Source organism: Vulpes vulpes, chromosome 6 (assembly GCF_048418805.1).
Source record: "Vulpes vulpes isolate BD-2025 chromosome 6, VulVul3, whole genome shotgun sequence".
Classification (NCBI taxonomy): domain Eukaryota; kingdom Metazoa; phylum Chordata; class Mammalia; order Carnivora; family Canidae; genus Vulpes; species Vulpes vulpes.
Window position 1 is genome coordinate 129228833 of NC_132785.1, and position 26159 is coordinate 129254991.

Sequence of the window (26159 nt, forward strand, 5' to 3'; positions counted from 1 at the left end):
GAGAAACCTTTTCATTTAGTTATTTGTATTCAAGTTCTGTTATGCAGTTTAAAGTGTCAAGGCTTGTTTAAAAACCTTGTCCTTTGTTTCCCAATCCCTATTTTGTAATCTTCCAAGATGGCCACTTTCAATGTTTTAAACTAATTTTTTTAAGTTTTTATTCAATTTTGATTTTTTATTTTTTTAAGATTTTATTTATTTATTCATAAGAGACACACAGAGAGACAGAGGTCTAGAAACACAGGCAGAGGGAGAAGCAGGAGCCTGACGTGGGACTCGATCGTGGGATTCCAAGATCACGCCCTGGGCTGAAGGCAGGCACTAAACCACTGAGCCACCCAGGGATTCCCGAGTTTTTATTTTAAAATCAATTAGTTAGCATACAGTGTTACATTAGTTTCAGGTGTACTATATAAACTGATTCTTTAGGTTTTACCTTTATCTGTAACATGCTTTTAATCTTTAAAAACATTTTTTTTTGTTGAAGTATAGTTGATACACAGCACTCTCATATTCTTAGTTTTTTAGTTTTAGGCATTACCTACCATCTTTTTATGATGGTTATTTAGAGTCATTATTGACTTAAAAAAAAACCTCTCTGTTGAAATATAACACACATCCAGAAAAAGTGCCCAAATCATAAGTGCACACCTTGATGAATTAGCATAAGAGTAAACATATTTGCATTACCACAACTCAGGGCAAAACTGTACTAAGACTTGAACTCTAGAAGCTTCTTTCCTCTCTTCTAATCACCACCCTGCCCTTCTTCCTCAAGGTAACCACTATCTTGACTTCTAACACGGTAGATCGTTTTTTGTTTTCCTTAACATTATGCTAATAGAATCATATGGTATATATTTTGTGTCTGCTTTTTTTTTTTTTTTTAAGATTTTATTTATTCATTCATGAGAGACACACACAGAGAGAGACAGGGTCCATGCAGGGAGCCCGACGTGGGACTCGATCCCGGGACTCCAGGATCACGCCCTGGGCCGAAGGCAGATGCTTAACCACTGAGCCACCCAGGGATCCCTGTGTCTGCTTCTTTTACTGGACTTTATGCTTGTGACATTCTTCCATGTTGTATTGTGACATTCTTCCATGTTCCATGTTGTACGTCTTCCATGTGTTATATTTTCATTTGAAGTTTTATTTTGTAGCTACATATTGTAGTTGTCCGGCTTGGTCTTTATTGCTGTGGACTGAATTGTGTCTCTCAAAATCATATATTAAATCACAAACCATCAATGTATTTGGAGATAGGGCTTTTGTGGAAGTAGTTAAGTTAAATTAGGTCATAAAGGTAGGATCCAGTAGGATCAGTGTCCTTAAAAGAAGAGATACCAGAGAGCTGCTCTCTTTCCACCACGTAAGGATACTATGAGAAGGGGGCCATCTGCAAGCCAAGAGGAAAAGCCTCACCAGGAACTGACCGTGCTAGTCAGACCCTGATCTTGGACTTCTAGCCTTCCAGTCTGTGAGAAAATAAATTTCTGTTGTTGAAGCCATTTAGTCTGTGATATTTTTGTTATGGCAGCCTGAGCTGACTAATAATCCATCCTTCCGGGCTACTGCATCGTCTTAAAGAACTTGGGACCTTTTTGACTTCTCTTTTTTTGTGTTTGTGGATGCTTAATGCATGTTGGGAGCAGGATATTGGGACCTTTTGACCAGTAGAAAATTGACAGGAAGTGGAAGATGAGGATATTTATTTCTCTGGTGGGTGTTTGCACAGGTTTGTTGGGCCCTAGGGTGACGTATGTTAGGGGAAGCCCTTCTCATGTATGAGCTCTCTTTATCCCTATTTTGTAATTTTCCACTTTATTTCTGGCATCAGGGTGAATAAATGGAATTTCCCAGAACTTGACACAACAAGTGGCAGGGACACTCCTCTTTCCTTGCTGGTGAACTCCCTTGGCTGTTGCTGTGCATGCTCCCACCCCCACCCCCAACCCCCGGAAATAAACCTCCACAACCTTGGGAACACATGTGTGCTCTTCTCTCCAGCCCCCATCTTTTTCAAACACCTGGTGATGCCTCCACAGTTGCTTCCTCTTTTATTGACCTGAGGTCTGAGCTCTCCCCCTGGCGCCAGCTCTGGGACAAGGTTATTTTGGTAGTTGAGTCACCACATTAGGGAGCTAGAGGAAGAGGGATTAGCTTCCGCCTCAGGCTTCATGGCCACACAGAGATGCATCATTGTAAATGACAGATAGTGTATTACTCAGAGGACATTTACTTTTAATAAAATGACGCTCCTACAGTTTGATTTAGCTGAATGAAACATATTTTGAACTCCTTTTTTTCTTCTTTAAATACTATTTGAATAGCAGTATTTAAAAAAGAAAGCGCTTAAGAATAGAATCTTTACAGTAGAAGGCAGATACTGAGCAGAGCCAGAAGAAGCTAGTGATCCAAAGTCTGGTCATGAGAATAGAAACTAGGTCTCAGGATCGGAGGGAAGAAGAACCAGAAAGGCAACATATTTGGTGGATCTGGCCCTCGGAAGAAAGAAGAAAACAGAATAATGTCCAGAAAGGAATCGTGTATTTAAGGGGTTTCTTTGGAGATTGGGAGACCCATAAAATTATTTATTAAAGTTTGAAGCAAATTAATTCATTAAACTTAGAAGTGTAATTTTTATTTACTTTTTATTTTTTTATTTTTTAAGATTTTATTTATTTATTCATGAGAGACATAAAGATAAAGAGGGAGAGAGAGGGGCAGAGACACAGGCAGAGAGAGAAGCAGGCTCCATGTAGGGAGCCCGACGTGGGACTCGATCCCGGGTCTCCAGGATCAGGCCCTGGGCTGAAGATGGTGCTAAACCTCTGAGCCACCTGGGCTGCCCAAGAAGTGTAATTTTTAAATCACATTGATGTTTGTTAAATCACCAGAAACCCTATTTCTTCACTCCTCTGTCTCTGTCTCAAACATGTGCATGGTTACTGAACTATACACCATACTGCGTATGGGTGTTCCTCACATCAACTCAGGAAGCATTTATTGAATACTTCTTACATACCTGGTAGTATGTCAGGGCTATAATAAGACAGCAGTCCCCAGCTGAAATGTGAACAAGGTCATTGTTTGTATGTTGCAGCCACTCCCTCCATGTAGGGAGCCCGGCGTGGGACTTGATCCCGGGTCTCCAGGATCAGGCCCTGGGCTGAAGGCGGCGCTAAACTGCTGAGCCACCGGGGCTGCCCTAAATAAAAATCTTTAAAAAAAATGCGTAACATAAAATTCACCATCTTAACTATTTTTAAATGCATGTTTCAGTAGTATTGAATACACTTATAGTAATGTACAACCAGCACCATCTTGCATCTCCGGACTTCTTTTCATCTTGTAAAACTGAAACTCTGTACCCATAAACACTAACTCCCCATTCTTTCCTTCCTCCATTCTACTTTCTGACTCTATGAATGTGAACTCTCTAGGAATCTCATCACGTGGAATCATACAATATTTGACCTTCTGTGTCTGGCTTATTCATTTAGTATAGTGCCCTCAAGGTTCATCCATACGGTAGCATGTGTCAGAATTTCCTCCCTTTTTTTTTTTCCTCCCTTTTTATAACTGAAAAATATTCTACTGTATGGAAATGCCACATTAGCCTTATCCATTCATTGCTCAATGGACACTGGGGTTACTTCCACATCTTAGCTATTGTGAATAACGTTGCTATGAACGTGGGTGTACAAATACCTATTTAAGTCCCTGTTTTTAGTTCTTCAGGGTACATATCCAGAAATGGAATTGCTTGATCATATGGTAATACTATTTTTAATTTTTTTGAGGAACTCTATACTGTTTTCCACAGCAGCTGTACCATTTTACATTCCTATCAACATACACAAGGGTTCCAATTTCCCTACATCCTTACTGCTTGTTTTCTGGGAGGTGGTTGTGTGTGTGTGTGTGTGTGTGTGTGTGTGTGTGTGTGTGTGTGTGTGTGTGTGTTTTAATAGTAGCATGGATATAAAGTGGTATCTTGGAGTTTTAATTTTCATTTCCCTAATGATCAGTGATGTTGAGCATCATTTATTTTTTATTTTTTTATTTTTTTTGAGCCATCATTTTTATGTTCTTATGGCCAGTTGTACAGTTGACCCTTGAACAACATGGTTTGAACAGGGCAAGTTCACTTAGATGTAGATTTTTTTCGATAAATGCAATCCAGTACTCTATTTTCTCTTATCATTTTTGTAACAATATTTTCTTTTATCTAGCTTACTTTATTGTAAGAACATACAAAATATACAAAATATGTGTTAATAAACTACATATATTATCGGTAAGGCTTCATGTCAACAGGCTATTAAAGTTTTGGGGGAGTCAAAAGTTATTCATGAATTTTTGACTGGGGAGGGAGGGCATCGCCCTTAACCCCACATTGTTCAGGGGTCCACTAAATGTCATCCCTGAGGAAATGTCTCTTCAAAGGCTTTGCCCATTTTTGAATTGGGTTTTTTGTTGTTTGGTTGTATGAGTTCTCTATATTCTGGATATTAATCCCTTCTCAGATCTATGATTTGCCAGTATTTTCTCTCATTCTCTGGGTTGCCTTTTTACTCTGTTAAAATTGTCCTTTGGGGGATCCCTGGGTGGCTCAGTGGTTTAGCACCTGCCTTCAGCCCAGGGCGTGATTCTGGAGTCCCAAGATCAAGTCCCACATCGGGCTTCCTGCAGGGATCTTGCTTCTCCCTCTGCCTGTATCTCTGTCTCTCACTCTGTGTCTCTCATGAATAAATAAATTTTAAAAATCATTGGATTGTTTCTCAGCCTTTTGGCTAAGATCAAGTATAGGATCTGTTCTTATCAGGTTAATATCTGATACATCCTCTGAGGACAATATAGTAAAAGGATTTTGGGAGCTAGAAATTGGAATAGGAGCTGTCCACTCCATGAATTGGACCTGGTATTGCAGTACTTCTAGAAATGGTGCAACCACCGCCACCCCTGTTCTCAGATTAAATTTTTTAAAAATTTTTAAAAAATGTTTTTAAGTATTCCTAAATAGGGAGTAGGAAATTTGCTTCATTGTCCTACATTTTTAGAAGTGTTTTCATTATATAATCAGTTTCTCTCTGTCTCTCATTCTGTATCTGCCTTGTGGGAGATTTTTCGCCCCATGTCTATAAGTAACATAAATATAAAGTACTATAACAATACCCACATTTGCATGAAGCCCCTGTTTCAATATAAAAATTTATAATATATAAAATATTATTGTTAACTAGTTTAGTTTTCATTTTTTTTGGAAATGCCCGTGTGTCTGGGCATTTATGGAACCATTACCGATTAGTCTATATTTACCAAATTCTTAAAATCTATAAATATTTATTTATTTTTTTCTAGGTTGCAATAAAAATAATTGACAAAACTCAGTTGAATCCAACAAGTCTACAAAAGGTAAGATTGGCTCAGTATCCAGTATTTTTAAAAATGATTCTCAGTGTGAATTGCCATTTATTCGATCCCTCCAGTACCTCAACTGCTATTTGTATTTATTATGTTTAGTATAATAAGCTTCCTATTCCTCAATGAATGCAACTTAGGTATATATTGTATGAAAAGTTATTGGATTTTTTTTCCTTCAAATGAAAATAATGAATTTTAAATGTTCTTAATAGCACAAATTGAAGGTGTACATTTTAGTTGAATATTCTATTGACTAGAACAGAGTTTTTAAAAGGCCGAACATAGTTTTGTGTAATTACTCTTAAGCAGAGTTATACACCTTTCTCATAGCTAATACTGAGGTCTTTAAAGTCAGCACTTTAGCTTTATTAAACTGTCAGTATGTTTAATTAAGGGCTGATGATTAATTCATATGAAAGGAAAATATAAAAATACAAATGATAGTTGAAAACATGTTTGTCATGCACTGTTATATCATCTAATAGAGATCAGAAGTCCTCAATCCTGTTTCATGTTAGAATCACTTGGACCTCTTTGCAATGTCTTAATGACTGGCCCAGAGATTTAATTGCTCAGGTTAGCACCTTGGCATAGGTATTTCACTACTGCATTCACAAATGATTAATGATCTTTATAATAAAATCCTTCTAGTTCTTTTTTGTCTTGCAAAAATCCTTTTACATACTTCATTTGATTTATAGATTTGGCCTATAGTAGTAGGGGTTTTAGAGACCTTAAACTAGGAGCAGGAGGTCTGAATTAAAGTCCTGGTTCTGCCACTTAATCAAATGTCTAACTTGACCTTGAGGCGGTTACTTAACTTTCTTGACCTCGAGTTTCTGGTCTTTAAAATAGAGATAGTGGGGATCCCTGGGTGGCACAGCGGTTTGGCGCCTGCCTTTGGCCCAGGGTGCGATCCTGGAGACCCGGGATCGAGTCCCACGTCGGGCTCCCGGTGCATGGATCCTGCTTCTCCCTCTGCCTATGTCTCTGCCTCTCTCTCTCTCTGTGACTATCATAAATAAATTAATTAATTAAAAAAAAAATAAAATAGAGATAGTTTCATCTTTTCAGGTTGAATGCATTAATAAAATAATACACTTAAAAAAGAGCTTTGTAAACTTCAAAGCATTTCACATGTGAGATATTGTAAGTGTATTGCCTTATATAAATTCTTAATGTTTTCCTAATGGTTATTTTCCATTTACATCATCCTAATTTTGAAGTCCTGTGTGCGCGTGTGTGTGTGTGAGAGAGAGAGAGCGCGAGCAAGCAAGCGTGTGCACGCACACAAGTTCACGGTCGGGAGGGCAGGGCTTTATCTTGCATTAAAACTGGTACTTAAAAAAAAAAAAAAAAAAAACTGGTACTTAAGTGGTTTTGTGGACCAGAGTGAGTCATAATGGTACTCAAGGTAGCCCTGAGAGTGGATCTAGAAATTCCAGTCCTTTCTTCTGAAGATAAAATTGTATCCATTAAACTTATTTCTTTATATATCTAAGGACTTGGTATTATTAAGTTGGGGTTACTAAAATTTGGTGTTCAGAACTAAAATTAGCATATAAAGAAGCTTACTGATTCTAGTTCAATATCCTAATGATGTTACAAATCTTCCACTATTCGAGCATCCTTGCAAGTAACTGGAATTCTAGCAGTTTTCTAGGAAGAATTTTGTCATAGTATTGGCTTTAGTTGGTTATAATTTTCCCCTCCTTTCTTGCTTTTTTCATTATTTTGGATAAGAGTGTTTTATTGCTGCTATTCTTTTTATTATTATTTTTTCTTTTATTATTATTATTACAAATTACTCTCTGTCACAGAATTATCAGTTTAGTACATGGTAGGTTGTCTGATTAGTGTAATAATGTGATCATATTTACATTTAATCAGCATTAATTGGGGACATAATCTAATAGGTAAGACTTTAAGAAGCCAGATCTGTCCAAGTTAAATAACTTGGTAAGTGTAGTGTGTTAAGTTTATAGGGCATTATTTAATTTAAAAATTTTTCTATTAAAGTATAATTTAGAAACAGTGTTATATTAGTTTCAGATGTACAATATAATGATTCAACAGTTGTATACATTATTCAGTGCTCATTATGATAAGTGTACTCTTAATCCCCTTTGTCTGTTTCTTCCATCTCCCACTCACCTCCTCTCTGACAACCACCAGTTTGTTCCCTGTATTTGAGTCTCTTATTTTGGGATGCCTGGGTGGCTCAGTCGGTTGTTAAGAGTTCAACTCTTGGTATTGGCTTAGGTCATGATCTCAGGTCATGGGATCAAGCCCTGTGGCAGGCTCCATGCTCAGTGCAGGCTCTGTCCCTCTCCCTTCCCCTCTGCCTTTCCCCCACCCCTACCCTGTCTCTGAAAGTGAATAAATAGGGCGCCTGGGTGCCTCAGTGGTTGATCATCTGCCTTTGACTCAGACTGTGATCCTGGGGTCCTAGGATTGAGTCCCTCATTGAGCTCCCCGCAGGAAGCCTGCTTCTCCCTCTGCCTGTGTCTCTGCCTCTCTCTCTCTGTCTTTCATGAATAAATAAATAAAATCTTTTTTAAAAATAAATAAATCTTTTTTTAATCTCTTTTTTTGTTTTTCATTTGGTTCTTAAATTCTGCATATGAATGAAATCGTGTATTTGTCTTTGTCTTCACTTGGTATTATACTTTCTAGATCCATCCATATTGTTGCAAATGGCAATCTTGTTATTTTTTATAGCTGAATAATATTCCTGTGTATGTGTGTGTATACATCCTCTTTATTCATTCATCTGCAAATGGACGCTTGGGTTACTTCCACATCTTAGCTATTGCAAATAATATTCCAAGAAACATAGGGGTGCATATATCTCTTCAAATTAGTGTTTTCAGTTTCCTTGGGTAAATATCCAGTGGTGGAATTGGTGGAATTACTGGATCTTAGGATAATTCTATTTTTAATTTTTTGAAGAACATGCAATTTTCCATGGTTGGCTGCACCAGCTTTCATTTCTATCAGCACTGCAGTAGACTTCCTTTTTCTCCACATCCTCACCGGCATTTGTTACTGTCCTTTTGATTCCAGCCATTCTGACAGGTGTGAAGTGATATCATATTGTGGTTTTGACTTCCATTTTCCTGATGATGAGTTGTTGAGCATCTTTTTCATGTGTCTGTTGGCCATCTGTATGTCTTCCTAAAGAAAATGTCTATTCTCTCTGCCCATTTTTAATTGGATTATTTTTATTTTTTGGCAATGGGCTTATTAAGTTCTTTATTTTGGATACTTATTTTAAAAGTTTATTTATTCATGAGAGAGAGGCAGGTACATAGGCAGAGAGAGAAGCAGGCTCCATGCAAGGAGGAGTCTATATGACAGCTTTTCCTTTTGTTCTTTTTTTAATATTTTACTTATTTGTTTGTTTGTTTGTTTGTTTGTTTATGAGAGACATTGAGAGAGAGAGGAGGGGGCAGAGACACAGGCAGAGGGAGAAGCAGGCTCCAGGCAGAGAGCCTGATGTGGGACTTGATCCTGGGTCTCCAGGATCATGCCCTGGGTTGAAGACGGTGCTAAACCACTGAGCCACCCAGGCATTCCAGAAACAGCTCTCTTTATATTGTGATTGTAAGCCTTGAAGCTTTACACATTTCTCAGTGCTTATCATATTAAATACCAAGTAATATATAGAATTGTGGAATCATTATATGGTACACATCATTCAGGCTTGCACATTGAATTGTGCACATTTGCAAACTGATGTTATTATCCCAGACAAGTTTCTTCACTTTTCCTTTTTATTTTTCCAGTCATTGCATTAATAAATGTTAGATTCTAGTAAGAGATACTTTTCTGCATTGTTTTTGTACTTAACTTTGAACCTACCATTCATTCCTAAGATGTTTTGTTTTAGATCAGCTTATTTTTTTTAAAGGTCAGGCTTTTTAATGTTGTGTATCTATGATGGTTTTGAAAGAAGCAAGGTATAAGAAATATGGGAGTCTTCTTGGTTTTACAAAGCCATTTTTAACTTTGGTTTGGTTATATGCAAGTAGTTTTGCTGGGTCTTGTTTTAGTCTATTATTACGAAGCAAGTTGTGGCTCATTTAAAAAAAAATTTTTTTTTAAGATTTTATTTATTCACACTTGAGAGACAGAGAGAGGCAGAGACATAGGCAGAGGAGAAGCAGGCTCCCTGCAGGGAGCCCGAGGTGGCACTGGATCCTGGAACTGCAGGATTACTCCCTGAGCTGAAGGCAGATAAACAACCGCTGAGCCACCCAGGGATCCCAGTTATGGCTCATTTAAAAAAATATGTTTACCTATTCAAAAATGCTAGTCTCTATTAAAACATTCCAGTATACTCAGTGTAACCCATCTAAAGTTATTACTGTTCTTTTTAGTCTTGGAGTAGACTGTTCACATAGAGAGTATAGAGTGATGGTTAGGAACACTGTGAAGCTGGGGTGCATGGATTCAAATCCAAGCTTAATCTAGCCTAGCTGTGTGACAAGTCATTTAACCTCCCCTGGGTCTTAGTTTCCCCACTTATAAAAGGGGAATAAAATGGGAAAATAGGTCATAGGGCTGTTGTAAGAATTAAATGAGTTAACATTTTTTTATTGTATTTTTAAAGTTTTTATTTAAGTTCCGGTTAGTTTTAACCTAGAGTAATATTAGTTTTAGGTGTATAGTATAGTGATTCAATTCCATACAACATACATGGAACTTCCATACAACACCTAGTGTTCATCATAATAAGTGCACTCCTAAACTAGAAAAAAACAAAAAGCAAAAAACAATAAGTGCACTCCTTTATCCCCAAAACCTACCCAACCCATCCATCCCCCCACCTACCTCCCTTCTAGTAACCATCACTTTGTTCTCTATAGTTAAGAGTCTTTTTCTTGGTTTGCTTTCCTCTCTGTCCCCCCCCCCCCCCCCCCGCCTTTCTTGTTTGTTTCTTAAATTCCACGCATGAGTGAAATCAGATGGCATTTGTCTTTATCTAACTGATTTATTTGGCTTAGCATTTTATTCTCTAGGTCCATCAACGTTGTTGCAGATGGCAGGATTTCATTCTTTTTTTGTGACTGAATAATATTCCAGTGTGTGTGTTTGTGTGTGTGTGAGCGTGTGCGTGCACACACACACAACACCACATCTTTATCCATTTGTCAGTTGATGGGCACTTGGGCTCTTTTCATAATTTGTCTATTATAGATACTGCTGATAGAAACATAGAAGTGCATGTATCCCTTTGAATTAGTATTTTTATATTTTGAGCGTAAATACCCAGTGGTGCAATTGCTGGATCATAGAGTAGTTCTATTTTTAACTTTTTGACAGACCTCCATACTCTTTTCCACAGTGGTGCAGACCAGTTTGCATTCCTACCAGCAGTGCAAGAGGATTTCCCTTTCTCCACATCCTCGCCAACACTTGTTTCTTTTGTTGATTTTAGCCTTCTGACAGGTGTGAGTTGATTATCACATTGTAGTTTTGATTTGCATTTCCCTGATGATAAGTCACGATGAACTTCTTTTCATGTGTCTGGGGGTCATCTGTATGTCTTCTTTGTAAAAGTGTCTATTCATGTCTTTTGCTCATTTTTAAATTATTCATCTTTTGGGTGTTGTATCAGTTCTTTATATATTTTGGATACTAACCCTGTAAATATGTCATTTACAAGTATCTTCTCCCATTTTGTAAGTTGTCTTCTAGTTCTGTTGATCATTTCCGTTGCTATACAGAAGCTTTTTATTTTGATGTAGTCCAAATAGTTTTTTATTTTGTTTCCCTTGCCGGAGACATATCTAGAAAGAAATTACTATGTAGGGATGCCTGGGTGGCTTGGTGATTGAGCATCTGCCTTCGGCTCAGGGTGTGGTGTGGTCCCAGGGACCGGGTCCCTGCATTGGACTCTGCAGGGAGCCCCGCTTCTCATTCTTTCTGCCTCTGCCTCTCTCTCTGTGTGTCTCTCATAAATAAATAAACAAAATCTTTAAAAATAAATAAATAAAAGTCCTCAGAGCATAGTATCTGACACAGGATAAGGATTGAATGAATGCTTGCCTGAATGAATGCTTACTGTTATCGTGTGTCCTACTAAATATTAGGCTTTTGTTTGCTTGGTTTTGAAGGGTGATGGGTGTTTTTGCTTAAAAATTTCCCCTTACAGAGGGACACCTGGTGGCTCAGCAATTAAGCGTCTGCCTTCCAGCTCAGGGCGTGATCCTGGAGTCCCAGGATCCAGTCCCATATCAGGCTCCCTGCATGGAGCCTGCTTCTCCCTCTGCCTATGTCTCTGTCCCTCTCTGTCTCTTGTGAATAAATAAATAAAATTAAAGAAAAAATTCCCCTTACAGAAAATAAGTGAAGCTTAAGAATTGAGTGACAGGTCTGGCTCAGTTTCTTTTGTAGAACTTAATTGCAATGGACTATTTATGGTAGTGGCAAATATTTGAGCATTTAGTATATGCTGAGCATTTTTCTGTTTGACTTGTATAAGCTCATTGTATTAGTTTGCTCAAGCTGCTACAACAAAATGCCATAGGTTGGGTGGCATAAACAACAGTCCTTTTTTTTCTTTTTCTTTTTCTTTTTCTTTTTCTTTTTCTTTTTCTTTTTCTTTTAAAGATTTGATTTATTTATTCATGAGAGACACAGAAAGAGAGAGGGGCAGAGACACAAGCAGAGGGCGAAGCAGTCTCCATGCAGGGAGCCCAACGTGGGACTTGATCCCGGGTCTCCAGGATCATGCCCTGGGCTGAAGCCAGTGCTAAACTGCTGAGCCACCAGGGCTGCCCAACAACAGAACTTTATTTCACACAGTTCTAGATGCTGGGAAGCTCAAAAATCAGGGTGCTTTCCTGGTCAGGTCCTGGTAAGAGTGCTTCCTCTGGCTTGTAGGAGGCTGCTATCTTGCTGTGTTTTCACAGGGCAAAGAGAAAGAGAAAGCACCTTCTCTGATGTCTCCACTTGGAAGGGCACTAATCCCATTGTGAGTACCTACCCTACGACCCCATCTAAACGTAGTTAACTCCTAAATGCTAAATCTCCAGATCCTATCACATGGTAGATTAGGACTTCAACATCTTGGGGGAGACAGATCAGTACATAGCATTCATTCACTCTTAACTTTGTGAGGTAATTTCTATTATTCAAGAATGAAAGGCCAAGTTGAATTTAAAAAAACCTGCCCATGTCTGGGTGGTTGAGTCAGTTGAGCACCTGCCTTCAGCTCAAGTCATGATCCTTGGGGTTCTGGGAGGAGTCCTACGTCGGGCTCCCCACTCAGCGTGGAGTCTGTTTCCTCCTCTGCCTCTCTCCCTGTACATGCTCGCTCCCTCTCTCTCTCTCTCTCTCACATAAATAAATAAAATCTATTTAAACAAAACACACACACCAACAAACCTGCCCCAGATCCCTTAATTTACAAATAATGAGTATTTGGGCAGTCCTTCCATGGCAGGTGTAGTCCGCTTTAAGTCACGCCTTTGAACTCTAAATGAGAATGTGTTTGCTACAGTTCACATAATGGAGCACTTCAGTAAGCAGTATCCTAGGATCACCACTGAATGTTCCTTACATTGGGATTCATTATTATTAGATACTAGAGCCTATGCCTCCCATGTTCTTATATATAGAAGTGTTGGGCTTTTTCACATTAGCTAGTCTAATAGGTATGTTTTCATCTTATGTTCTGTTAATTTTCCAGTGAGGAACTGACTCTGAGAAGTAGATACAGTTCACTTCTCTAGCTAGTTAGGGGGTGGGGGAGTAAAACTTGTAAATCCTGCTCTGACTCCAGAATATAGCTCTTTCCACTTCACTGTTTCACCTACTGTAATGAATTAAATTTCACCAAATCAGGATTTATGAAAACTTGGACTGGAACTAACCTGAGATTTTCCATTGTAGTTGCTATAAAGAAGTTAGCAGTTTTAGGGTGCCTGAGTGGCTGACTTGGTTAAGCATCTGCCTTTGGCTCAGGTCGTGATCCTGGGGTCCTGGGATCGAGTCCCACATTGAGCTGCCTGCTCATTGGGGAGCCTGCTTCTCCCTCTCCCTCTCCCTGCAGGTCCCCCTGCTTGTGCTCTCTCTCTCTCTCTCTCATATATAAATAAAATCTTTTTTAAAAAGTTGGTAGTTTAAAGTACTTAAGAAAAGTAGGCCTTCCTTATCCTCCACCTCTCCTAAATGTTATGTAAGTCATGTTTTTATACAGGTTTATTTATTTATTCACTCATTCATTCAACAAACACTTATTACTAATACCTGCTATATGCCAGACACTGTTGCAGTGTGGAGACAACATTGAACCAAGTTAAGTTTCTGCTTTAATGGAATTGACATCCCAGTAGGAGAGCAGCAGCAAATATATATATATATATATATATATATATATATATATATATATATATATATATAGTCATGTCAGTGCTATGAATTAAATAAAGCAAGATGTATTAACTCTATTTTCTATTTTCGTTTTCTTGATGTTCTGGCATCTTGAACTGTGCTGACCTAAGAGACTGCCCCTCCCATGGCAGCTAATTCCTAGAAATAGCAGACTACTCCCCTGTGAGTACTGTTAATATGCAGATGAATTAGTCCAGAGCTCATACTCAGAACCACCTCCTTTATTTGGCTATTAAACTCCAGGAGGCAATATTCTTCTGCTCTAATCATCCCAGGGCCAGATGCCAGACAACTAGAGACTGTATTTATACCCCAGAGCCTACTGAAATGGTTCTGTTACCCTGCCTGGCCTTGCCTTTCCCCGTGGAAACCAAGATAAAGACTCTTTCCCATGCCTTGCTCCTTCTGCCTCCTGACTGACCCTGGGGCTTGCCCATGTGGCCCTGCATGGCACTGTGTACCACCTTCTCTTATAAACTGTTAGTAACAGATATCTTTTCAGTGCCAGTCCTGATGCCTTGGCTCACCATACCTAAATAATAGTAAGACTTACATTTTATTTTTTTTTATTTTTATTTTTTAAAATTTTTATTTATTTATGATAGTCACACAGAGAGAGAGAGAGAGAGGCAGAGACACAGGCAGAGGAAGAAGCAGGCTCCGTGCACCGGGAGCCTGACGTGGGATTCGATCCCGGGTCTCCAGGATCGCGCCCTGGGCCAAAGGCAGGCGCCAAACCGCTGCGCCACCCAGGGATCCCAAGACTTACATTTTAAAACATAAACTGAAGAGATAATATTTGAAGGAACATGTAGATTTCAAATGAAAAATAGAGGTGGCCTCTTACTAATATCCTGGGGTCCTGGGATCAAGCGCCGCATCAGGCTCTCTGCAGGGCTCCTGCTTCTCCTTCTGCTTATGTCTCTGTGTCTCTCGTGAATAAATAAATAAAATCTTTAAAAAAAAGAAAGAAAATCTGTGTCCTCCTAAACCAAGCTCTTTGAAGCCTCTGATGAGTCAGATAAGTACAGTGGACTCTGAGTGAACCCATGTGATTTACAGCAAAATTTTACCTAGGGCTTAAAGGATCTAAATATTTTTTACCAGGGGCACCTGGGAAGCTCAGTCTGTTAAGGGTCCGACTCTCAATCTCAGCTCAGGATTTGATCTCAGGGTTGTGAGTTCAAGCCCCACGTAGGCCTTCAGACTGGGTGTGGAGCCTACTTATAATAATAGATTATTATTTATTATTATTATAATAAATAATTATAATTATTATTTTACTTTTTTTTTTACCGAGTTTAAAAAAGATTGAAAGACCTCTGCAGTTTTGTCATGGTGTTGGTAGGGGGCCTGCGCACAGCCCAGGGGACACTGCAGCAGCAGGCTGGGGAGAGCTGGGCAAGGACAGGGCATGCAAGGCCCTGAGCTGCATGCAGGAAGACGCATCAGAGCTTCCATTGGGCCCTGTGGGAGACCTTGCTACCTAGTGCTTTTAAGGAACAGTCATCTGTGTGCAATAAACTTTTCAGTGATTCCCTGCCCTTCCCCTGGGTTGTTCTGAGATTTTATTATGTTAGAAATACTCATCCTTGGGGCACCTGGGTGGCTTAGTGGTTGAGCATCTGCCTTTGACTAGATAGTAATCCTGAGGTCCGGGGATCGAGTCCTACATGAGACTCCCTGTAGGGACCCTGCTTCTTCCTCTGCCTAGGTCTCTGCCTCTCTATGTCTGTCATGAATAAATAAATAAAATTATAAAACAAAAAAAGAAATGTCCAGTCTTCTCAGTGGCAGAAATTTAATTATCACCATACTCTGCCATGATCAATTTATTTATTTTTTTAAAGATTTATTTATTTATTTGTTCATGATAGACATAGAGAGAGAGAGAGAGGCAGAGACACAGGCAGAGGGAGAAGTAGGCTTCATGCCCGGGAGCCCAATGTGGGACTCAATCCCAGGACTCCAGGATCGTGCCCTGGGCCAAAGGCAGGCGCTAAACTGCTGAGCCACCCAGGGATCCCCCTGTCATGATCAATTTAAACAGTATTTTTTTTTTCAACTGGAGCCACTTCATTAAAAGTAATAAATTTATAGCATGTAATGAAATTATTAGAGTATGTATTTATGACAGCTGGTTAGTTAGGGAGTTCTAAATACATGTGTAGGGACAGAGGCACACTTCTTATATCATCTTGTAGTGTTGGATGACTCTAGTTAATAGATATTTTCCCTTTAGTTTGCACTTAGCTTCTGTCTTCTAGAAATGTTCACAACACTGTTCTCTATTCTGCCATATGGAGCTGTAGAGGTTAAATCTACTACCGCAAATATAGCCAGCCTTTTTGAGTCCTCTTGGTCCCTTCTCCAGAGTCAATACTCAGCCTTTTGGGCCAGCCACAGGAGTTGCCCTCGACACAAGCCTAGTTTATTTATTCATTTATTTATTTATTTTTAAATATTTTATTTATTTATTAGAAACAGAGAGAGAGAAGCAGAGACACAGGCAGAGGGAGAAGCAGGCTCCATGCAGGGAGCCCGACATGGGACTCGATCCCGGGACTCCAGGATCACACCCTGGGCTGAAGGCAGGCACTAAACCACTAAGCCACCAGGGCTGCCCACAAGCCTAGTTTATTCGATAACTGCAACTGATTTTTTTTCCTTACCTGAATTTGATTCATGCTAAAGATAATTTAATTGGCTTTCTGCCACAATTCTAGTCTATTGAGATATTTTTGAATAGCAGATCTTTTGTATTAAACTGTCACTTCTAATTTGGTGCTGCATAAACTGGATATATATCTATAAATTGGATATTCATCCAATTAAAATATCTGACAAGGCCCTTCAGTGGAGACCTCATCCTTCAGTTGATCCTGCTGATCTAGTAGCAAAACATTTTTTTTTAATTTTTTTTTTTTAATTTTTATTTATTTATGATAGTCACACAGAGAGAGAGAGAGAGGCAGAGACACAGGCAGAGGGAGAAGCAGGCTCCATGCACCGGGAGCCTGACGTGGGATTCGATCCCGGGTCTCCAGGATCGCGCCCTGGGCCAAAGGCAGGCGCCAAACCGCTGCGCCACCCAGGGATCCCCAAAACATTTTTTAAGTAAGATTCAAGCACTGTTCTTCAGTCTAGACTTTTACTGAGAGAGAGGGAAATCCCGTATTTTAAAAAATTTAGTCAAAAATAATGAAGAAAAAAAAGAATGAATGTTAAGTTCAAGTATATGCAAAATATACAGTAGATTGCCAAAGGAGGGATCCCTGGGTGGCGCAGCGGTTTGGCGCCTGCCTTTGGCCCAGGGCGCGATCCTGGAGACCCGGGATCGAATCCCACATCAGGCTCCCGGTGCACGGAGCCTGCTTCTCCCTCCGCCTGTGTCTCTGCCTCTCTCTCTCTCTCTCTGTGACTATCATAAATAAATAAAAATTAAAAAAAAAAAAAAAAAAGATTGCCAAAGGATTAAGCATCGTTGAGTATAGATTCCTTGTGTAAGGCTGTTTATGGGGAAACCTACTTACACCCACTCAGCCTGTTTTCTTTTTAAACCTGGTGTTTGTATTGCAGCCACTGCTAATGTTCAGAGCTCTGTAACAGTAGTGGCCTTTGCATCCCAGGGAATGTTCGTTGTGGGACAGATCAGTGAACTGTGTAATTTGAAGGCAGAGAGAGAACCAGTTCATGCTTTCATGTGGTCTAGAATGTAGTTACTTTTACTGCCACCACCACTGGGTTATTTGGGTCACCTTTGCTTCAGCCTCCTTAAACCAGTCATTTTCAACCCTTGCTGTGCAGTGGAATCATCTTTGGAGTTTAAAAGAAAAAAGTCCATATTTCCTTCAGAACACACCCACCCTCCCCAATTCTGGCTTGATTGGCCTGGGGTGAAGAGGAAGGTCCTAAAGTACACAGCCCAAGTGAGAATGGCTTCTAGACTTTCTTTGGTTCCCCTGTAAGTTCTTTTTTTTTTTTTTTTTTTTTTAAAGATTTATTTATTTATTTATTCATAGGAGACACACAGAGAGAGACAGAGACCTAGGCAGAGGGAGAATCAGGCTCCCTGCAGGGAGCCCGATGTGGAACTCGATGATCCCTGGACCTGGGATCACGCCTTGAGCCAAAGGCAGACGCTCAATCACTGAGCCACCCAGGCATCCCACCCTTGTAAGTTCTTAATTTCTCTTATCTTCCACAAACAAGGTCCCCTGTTTTAAAAATGACACACACACACACACACACACACACACACACACACACCCCTCCCTGGGCCATGGTCTAAGTCTTAGACACTGCTGTCAACTGCCTCTTCCTCCTTCTCTCCCATCTCTTTTCCTGGGAGTGCCTCCATATCTAATGTCTGGACTTATTTCCTTCCTTTTTCCCATCAGGTAGTCGAAAGTCATTTTGGGAATCTCCTTCATTGGACAACTCTGTTCACCTCTTCTTTTCGGGTTGACTTGTAACAAGCTAGCAGTTCAGGCTATTAAACATCAGTAGTTACCAAGGTCCTGTTATTAACAACACAGCATCTGCATCTGCATCAGTGTAATGAATCTGGTTAACTCAAACAGGATATGGCAAATGAAGTCTAAAACCCTTCTTGGAACATCTGGGTGACTCTGGTTGAGCATCTGCCTTTGGCTCAGATCGTGATCCTGGAGTCCTGGGATCAAGTTCCACGTCGGGCTCCCCCATGGGGAGCCTACTTCTTCCTCTGCCTGTGTCTCTGCCTCTCTCTATATATCTCTCATGAATAAATAAATAAAATCTTTAAAAATAAATAAAACTTTCTTGATTATACATATCCAAAAATTAAGAATAGAAATGTATGTATATTTCTTTATTTTTAGATTTCCAAAGCTGTAGTAGAAATGCAAAAAAATAAAGCTTCATTGTTGCCACAGCTTTATGGGGAACTTTTCAATTTATTGCCAGACTTATTTTTGCTTCAGCAGGAAATAATGCAGCTTGATATTTAAAGTAGATTGTGGGGGATACCTGTGTGGCTCAGCGGTTTAGCGTCTGCCTTTGGCCCAAGGCATGGTCTTGGGGTCCCGGGATCAAGTCCTGAGTCAGGCTCCCTGCATGGAGCCTGCTTCTCCCTCTGCCTGTGTCTTTGTCTCTCTCTCTCTGTCTCTCTCTCTCTGTGTGTGTGTGTATCTTTCATGAATAAATAAATAAAATCTTAAAAAAAATAGATTGTGAATTAAGAATATATAATTTATTTTTATAAATTATAGCAGTATCTATACCAATTATAATTGTACTCATGATTCATTATGCTGTTTTAGAAAAGTCCCTAAAGAATCAAATATTTTAAATAGGTTAGGCCTAGAACATGACATGGAGGACCCTTTTACAGAAAATCAAAAATTGGGGGCAAGGTAGGCCTTTGGGAGAGAATCATATCAACAGCAGTAGCAACAAGAATCACAACCCCATATGGAGTGTTTGTTGTATACCAGCTACTATTTCAAGCTTTCCACTTACTAGGCTTCTTTAACTGTATTGATACCAGAGTCCTAGGAAGGTCACATCACCTAGACTCAGTCATTGAGTGCTAGAACCGGGCTAGGCCCAGGTAATATGCTCAAATTCTTAATGAGTGTGCATAGCACCTACATCATGCATTGCATGTTAGTCACATCGCCCTGTGACATAGCTTTTTTTTATCTGTATTTTACAGATGAGCAGACTGAAGTTTTCTTACATTTTGTACCATGTTCAGTCATACAGTGAGGAAGCGATTACACTAGTGTGTTAGAACCTAAAGCCCTAACTTCAAATAGTCTTTTTCCACTGTGTCCCCTTGGACAGGCCCAGCCCCTTCCATATGGGAAGAACAGCAAAAGAGCATACTGAAAATCACCTTGCATATGGCGAATATCCAGTAAAATCCTTAATTAAGTACCAAATTTATTTAACACTGAATTCATATCTTCTCATATTACCCTGATTCCAGGAATTTTTGGCCCCCAGAACCCAGGGTTTTTGGGACTAGGAGAATCTCTTTGTCTTGGAAATATTTAATTGTAAAAGTCCACATTGCTGCTGCTCTTATTTTAAATTTTTCAAAACTGCTTAATTTTATTAATCAGCTAAATCTAAGCAATTATTTAAAATTCAATTTTAATGTTTACAGTGTAAATATTCTAGGAAATGAACACACATTGACTTCAAGAAATGAATCATTAGCAATACCTATAAATCACTCATAATGTGGCCCTCTCTAACTTGATTCCCTTTCATCCTTTCCCACTTACCAGGTAACCACCAAGGAGAATTTTGTGGGTTTTTTTTTTTATTGTCTTTATGATTTTACTGTATATGGATTCCCTGATCAAAAGAGTGTAAAGGTTTAATTTTTTTTCATTTTATCTTTTCCAAAAATTATTGCAAAGGTTTTAAATACTATATAAATGTAGCCATATTATATGTATCCTTCTCCCATTTGCTTTCTTTTGCCCAAATTGTGTTCCATGTTGACATACTTAGCTCTGATTCACTTTCTCTACTATGCTCATTTTCATTTTCTTTTTAAAGATTTTATTTATTTGAGAGACAGAGATAGCAATAGAGACCATGAGCAGGGAAGAGAGGGAAAAAAGCAGGCTTCCCGCTGAGCCAGGGCGTCTATACTGAACCACCTGAGCCACCCAGGCACCCCTCATTTTCATGATTATGTAGTATCTATTACATGAATATACCATGATTTATATATGCATTCTCCATATCAGAGACCTTCAGATTGCTTATAGCTATTTGTATTACATTCTTGTCATGAGTTGTCCTCTGTGTGTCCTGGTGCACTTGTACAAGAGTTTCTTAATGATATATATCCAGGGGATCCCTGGGTGGCTCAGTGGTTTGGCGCCTGCCTTTGGCTCAGGGCGTGATCCTGGAGTCCCGGGATCGAGTCCCGCATCGGGCTCCCGGCATGGAGCCTGCTTCTCCCTCTGTCTGTGTCTCTGCCTCTCTTTCTCTCTCTGTGTGTCTAAAATGAATGAATGAATGAATGAATGAATGAATGAATGAATGAATTATTTAAAAAATATGATCTATATCCAGTAGTAGAATTACTGATTCACAGGGTCTGTTTCTTGGAGCCAGCCAAATTGTTTCCAAAGCAATAGTGTAGTTTCTATTCCCTCCAGTAGCATATAGGAGAAAGTTCAAGTAATGTCATATTCTCATCAAAATTTAAATTTGTATGATTTTTTTTAAATTCTTGCCAATCTGGTGGATATAAAAATAATGTTTCCTTGTTATTTTTTTATTTACATTTCCCTGATTACTGAGGAAATATTACATCTTTTCATATTTTTGTTGGTTTTTGTTTCTTCTTTGAAGTGCTGCTTCGAGTCTTTTGTTCAGTTTTAAGAAATTCTGACACACATGGGGCCATAAAGATACTGATCTTTGTTGTCTTAAAGTTTTTATAATCTCTAATATCATGATCTGACCCTGAGATCATGACCTGAACCAAAATCCAGTCAACTGCTCAACTGACTGAGCCACCCAGGCACCCATACATTTTATTTTTAATAGTAGAATGACACATAATAAATAGAAACCCAAAATACATGGCAGGTAAAAATCTGAACTAAATTGGGATGCCTAGGTGGCTCAGCGATTGAGCGTCTGCCTTTGGCTCATGGTGTAATCCCAGTTCAGGGATTGAATCCTGAGGATCCTGCTTCTAGAGGGAGAACTCTGTCTTTCTGCCTCTCTTTCTGTGTCTCTCATAAATAAAAAAATAAAATCTTTTTTAAAAATCTGAACTAAATTAACAAATATGAGGGACAAAGGACACCTGACCTCTCTCAGGCCACACATGATGCATTAAATATGGGGGAAAAGATACAGAACTTAACATACTAATAGGCCTATGTTACAACTTTGTGCAATTTTTTAAACATACCCCTTTCTAAGGATGTATTATAATAGCCAGGATTTTTTTTTTAAACTTTTTTTAAATTTTATTTATTTATGATAGGCACACAGTGAGAGAGAGAGAGAGAGAGAGGCAGAGGGAGAAGCAGGCTCCATGCACCGGGAGCCCAACGTGGGATTCGATCCCGGGTCTCCAGGATCGCGCCCTGGGCCAGAGGCAGGCGCCAAACCGCTGTGCTACCCAGGGATCCCTCAAACACAGTTTTTTTTTTTTTTTTTTTTTAATTTTTATTTATTTATGATAGTCACAGAGAGAGAGAGAGGCAGAGACACAGGCGGAGGGAGAAGCAGGCTCCATGCACCGGGAGCCCGATGTGGGATTCGATCCCGGGTCTCCAGCATCGCGCGCTGGGCCAAAGGCAGGCGCCAAACCGCTGCGCCACCCAGGGATCCCCTCAAACACAGTTTTAAACAAGAAAGAATGACAGTGAATACATTAAATATTAAACTAAGAGAAGAAATTAAATCTTAGGAAGTAATAATAATGTAAAGAACTAGTAAAGGCAGGAATTAATGAATTTGAAAAGCAGTAGAAAAAATAAATCTAAAGCTTTAGTTTTTGGTATTTTTGAGGGAGGACGAGAATGAGGCAATAAAAAAGATAAAACACTTTCCCAGGGGAAAGGGAGAGAAAATACAAAGTATGGGATGAAGGGCGTGGAAAAGACCAGATAGAGAAGAATTAAAATTATTACAAGGGAACCTTTTGTGCAAATAAAGTAGAACCAACCTAAAAAATCGGTAGGGTTTTAGGAAAACATAAGTTACCAAAATGAACTCTAGGGAAGAATCTATATGTACCACAGTAACCATAGAAGAAACTGAGAAAGTGGTAAAAGGCCAGATGCCCACCTCAAATTGCCATACCCAGAATTTCTTGTTTGACTTCTTTCAAACCTTCAATGAATAGGTAGTACCACCCCTGTCTACCTGTTTCAGAACTTGAGAGAGAACGGAAATTCCGAATTCTTTTCTCAAATTCAGAAACATTGGTATCAAAATGTGTTGGAAGCGGGGAAGAAAACTATATAGTTCAGTCTCACATCTATTCAAAAAACAGGAATTAAAAGTATTAGCTATCGGACTTAGAATTAAACAGTAGCACATTTATCTTTGCTCTCCCTCCCCACTCACTAAATAGTGGTAAAGGAATTAAGAAGGAAATGTCAGGGACACCTGGGTTGCTCAGTTGGTTGAGCGTCTTACTCTTGGTTTTGATTTTTAGGTCATGATCTCAGGGTTGTGAGATCGAACCCTGTGTTGGGCTCCAGATGGGTATAGAGCCTGCTTGAGATTCTCCCCCTTCGCCCCTCCCTCCCCTCTCTCTCAGAAATTAAATAAATAACTAAAATAAAAGGGACGTGTCAGGATAGAAGACTAGAGGACAAAGACTTCAACCTAGTTTTGCCAGATGGAATGTGGGTGTGTGTATGTAAAGTTTAATAGATGTAGCAAAGGAGAGTGAGCTGAAACCAAGCCCCTAAGAGCAGGAGATAAAAGGGCGGAGGTAGGTAGGCTGGTCACAGAAAGAATTATGCTGAGTCATGCCACAGGATTCAGAAAGCCTAGAAATAAGTTCTCCTAGCTCCTTTTGTAGGTGGAGTTACAAGTAGAACTTGAAATAAGGATTGGCTGAAAATATGTACAGGGCCCCATGCCACCTCCCAGCTAGGCAGCTGCCCCTTCTCTGCCCCAGTAGAAACGGGGCAGTTTGTTTTCTGAAGAGGTTCAATCAAAGTGCATCTGGACTTGGGGACCCCATACCTCAAACAGGGGTCCACTGAGTGGTGAGACACTCCACCTCCCAGAAATTTGTTAGCCCCTTATATGTTGCCTGAAAAGGAAATAAGATATTTCTTCCCTGAAATAACTGACTTAAAATACAGATACAAACAGTTGGGTGTCTTCCACTGAAGCTCCCCTATCTCTGCCCAGTCATCTTGTGGTCTCACATACATAACAAAGAGTTTTGGTAACTCTCTGAAATCTGGAAATACGGAAGAATAGCCAGGAATCTCCAAATATTTGAGAATAACCAGAGACTAAAACAGGAATTAAAAAAAGAAAAACTGGAAGAGGAAACTAGAGTACTTAAAAAAAAAAAAGGAAAAGGAAAATTACAGTTTTGTTTCCAAAGATTTAAAAAAGAAGACAGTAGCACAACATCATTATATTCTGAAGGAAGAACATGATCCATTGAGAAGAGGGGATCCCTGGGTGGCGCAGCGGTTTGGTGCCTGCCTTTGGCCCAGGGCGCGACCCTGGAGACCCCGGATCGAGTCCCACATCGGGCTCCCAGTGCATGGAGCCTGCTTCTCCCTCTGCCTGTGTCTCTGCCTCTCTCTCTCTCTATGACTATCATAAATAAATATATTAATTAAAAAAATTTTTAAAAAAAACCTTTAAAAAAAAAAGAAGAGGGTAATTTATGGTATTGGGAATAAAGTCAGTAAAAGGGTTGGAAAATAAAGTCCAGGAAATCTCTCAGAAAATAACATACAAATTCAAAGACTTGAGAATTAAGGAGGATACAATATAAAATTGAAATGTATCTATCTAGGAGGTGTAGTTTGTGATAAAGCAGAGTGGTAAAAAGAACTGAGGTTAGGAAGGGCAATTCTCAAAGAATAACAAAAGGTAGTTTCCCAGACCTGTGGAACCTGAATTTCCAGATTGAGAGGTTTGGTACCCAGTACAAACATGACAAAAATCCACAATATATCTGGACTGAACACTAATGTACCACAGATACTCAATCTCTGGTACATTAAAATTTAAATATATTAAGATTAAGGAGAAGGAAGAGGAAAAATTAGGTCACAAACAGAATTGTAACAAAATGGCATCACACTATTCTGCGTTGCTATAAGCTTGAGGGTACTGGATCGATGTCTTTAAAATTCTGAACAAACTAGATATTCACAGGCAAAAAGATGGAAATTGGACCCCTATCTTATACCACCTACAAAAATTAACTCAAAGCGGATTAAGATCTTAAATGGAAGACCTAAAGCTCCTAGAAGAAAATGTAGGGGAAAATCTCTTTGATGTTGGCCTTGGCAGTGATTTTTTGAGTATGACACCAAAAACGTAAGAAACAAAAGCAAAAATCAACAAATGGAAGCTCAGAAAACTTAATGCACAGCAAAAGAAACAGTCAACAAAATGAAAAGGCAACCCACAAAAATGGGAAAAAATACTTGCAAACCATTTATCTAATAAAAGATTAATATCCAAAATAGATAAGGAGCTCCTACAATTCAATAGCAAAACAGGGGATCCTTGGGTGGCGCAGTGATTTGGCGCCTGCCTTTGGCCCAGGGCGCGATCCTGGAGTCCCGGGATTGAGTCCCACGTCGGGCTCCTGGCATGGAGCCTGCTTCTCCTTCCTCCTGTGTCTCTGCCTCTCTCTCTGTCTATCATCAATCAATCAATCAATCAATCAATCAATCTTTAAAAAAAAATAGCAAAACAAACAAAAATAATCTATTTAAGATGGGCAAATACCTAAATAGACATTCTCCCAAAGAAGACCTACAAATAGCCAATACTTCCATTAAAAAGTGTTCAACATCACTCATCATCAAGAAAATGCAAATAAAAACCACAGTGAGATACTTATCACCTTATACCTATTAGAATGACTGTTATAAAAAAGTGATCAATGCTGGCGAGGATGAAAAATGACAGACCCTTGTGTGAATGGTAGAAATGTAAATTTTACAGCCGCTTATGGAAAACAGTATGGAGGGTCCTCAATTAACAGTAGAGCTGCCATGTGATCTAGCAGTTTCACTTCTGGGTATATATCCATAGGAAGTGAAATCACCATCTGAAAGAAATATCTGACCTCCATTGTTCACTGCAGGATTATTCACAAGACATTGTGAACACCTAAGTGTCCATAGACATGGATAAAGAAGATGTGAGATTACTTATGTACATGCAAGAATATATAGTATTCCATAATATTCCATAAATTTTTCTTTAAAGATTTTATTTAGGGACACCTGGGTTGCTCAGTGGTTCAGCGTCTGCCTTTGGCTCAGGCAGGGAGCTTGCTTCTTTCTCTGTCTGTATCTCTCATGAATAAATAAATAAAATCTTAAAAAATAAATAATATTTATTCGTGAGAGACACATGGGTAAATTTCAAGGGCATTACTAAATTAAATGAATCAGAGGGAAAAAGACAAATATGTTTGATCTCACTTGTATGTAAATCTTAAAATACCCAACTCCTAGAAGCAGAATAGACAGTGGTTGCCAGAGGTTGGAGGTGAAGGAAATGGGGAGATGTGGATCCATAGGGTACAAACTTCCAATTAGAAGATAGATAGGTGCCAGGGATCTCAGGTACAG

The 26159-nt window shown here is 39.2% G+C and overlaps 1 protein-coding gene and 1 non-coding gene across 10 annotated transcripts in view; both read left to right on the forward strand.

The window, feature by feature from the left end:
- MARK3 (microtubule affinity regulating kinase 3) overlaps positions 1-26159 on the forward strand; it is a 122878-nt gene that overhangs the window by 39775 nt on the left and 56944 nt on the right. For all 9 annotated transcript variants that reach the window (XM_026012640.2, XM_026012641.2, XM_026012644.2 and 6 more), the window contains exon 3: positions 5368-5421. In XM_026012640.2, the coding sequence (XP_025868425.1) occupies positions 5368-5421 (54 nt within the window). The remainder of the gene's footprint in view (positions 1-5367; positions 5422-26159) is intronic.
- On the forward strand, positions 4780-4961 carry LOC112930375 (U2 spliceosomal RNA). Its single transcript, XR_003237136.1, has one exon. It is a non-coding gene; the product is annotated as a U2 spliceosomal RNA (small nuclear RNA).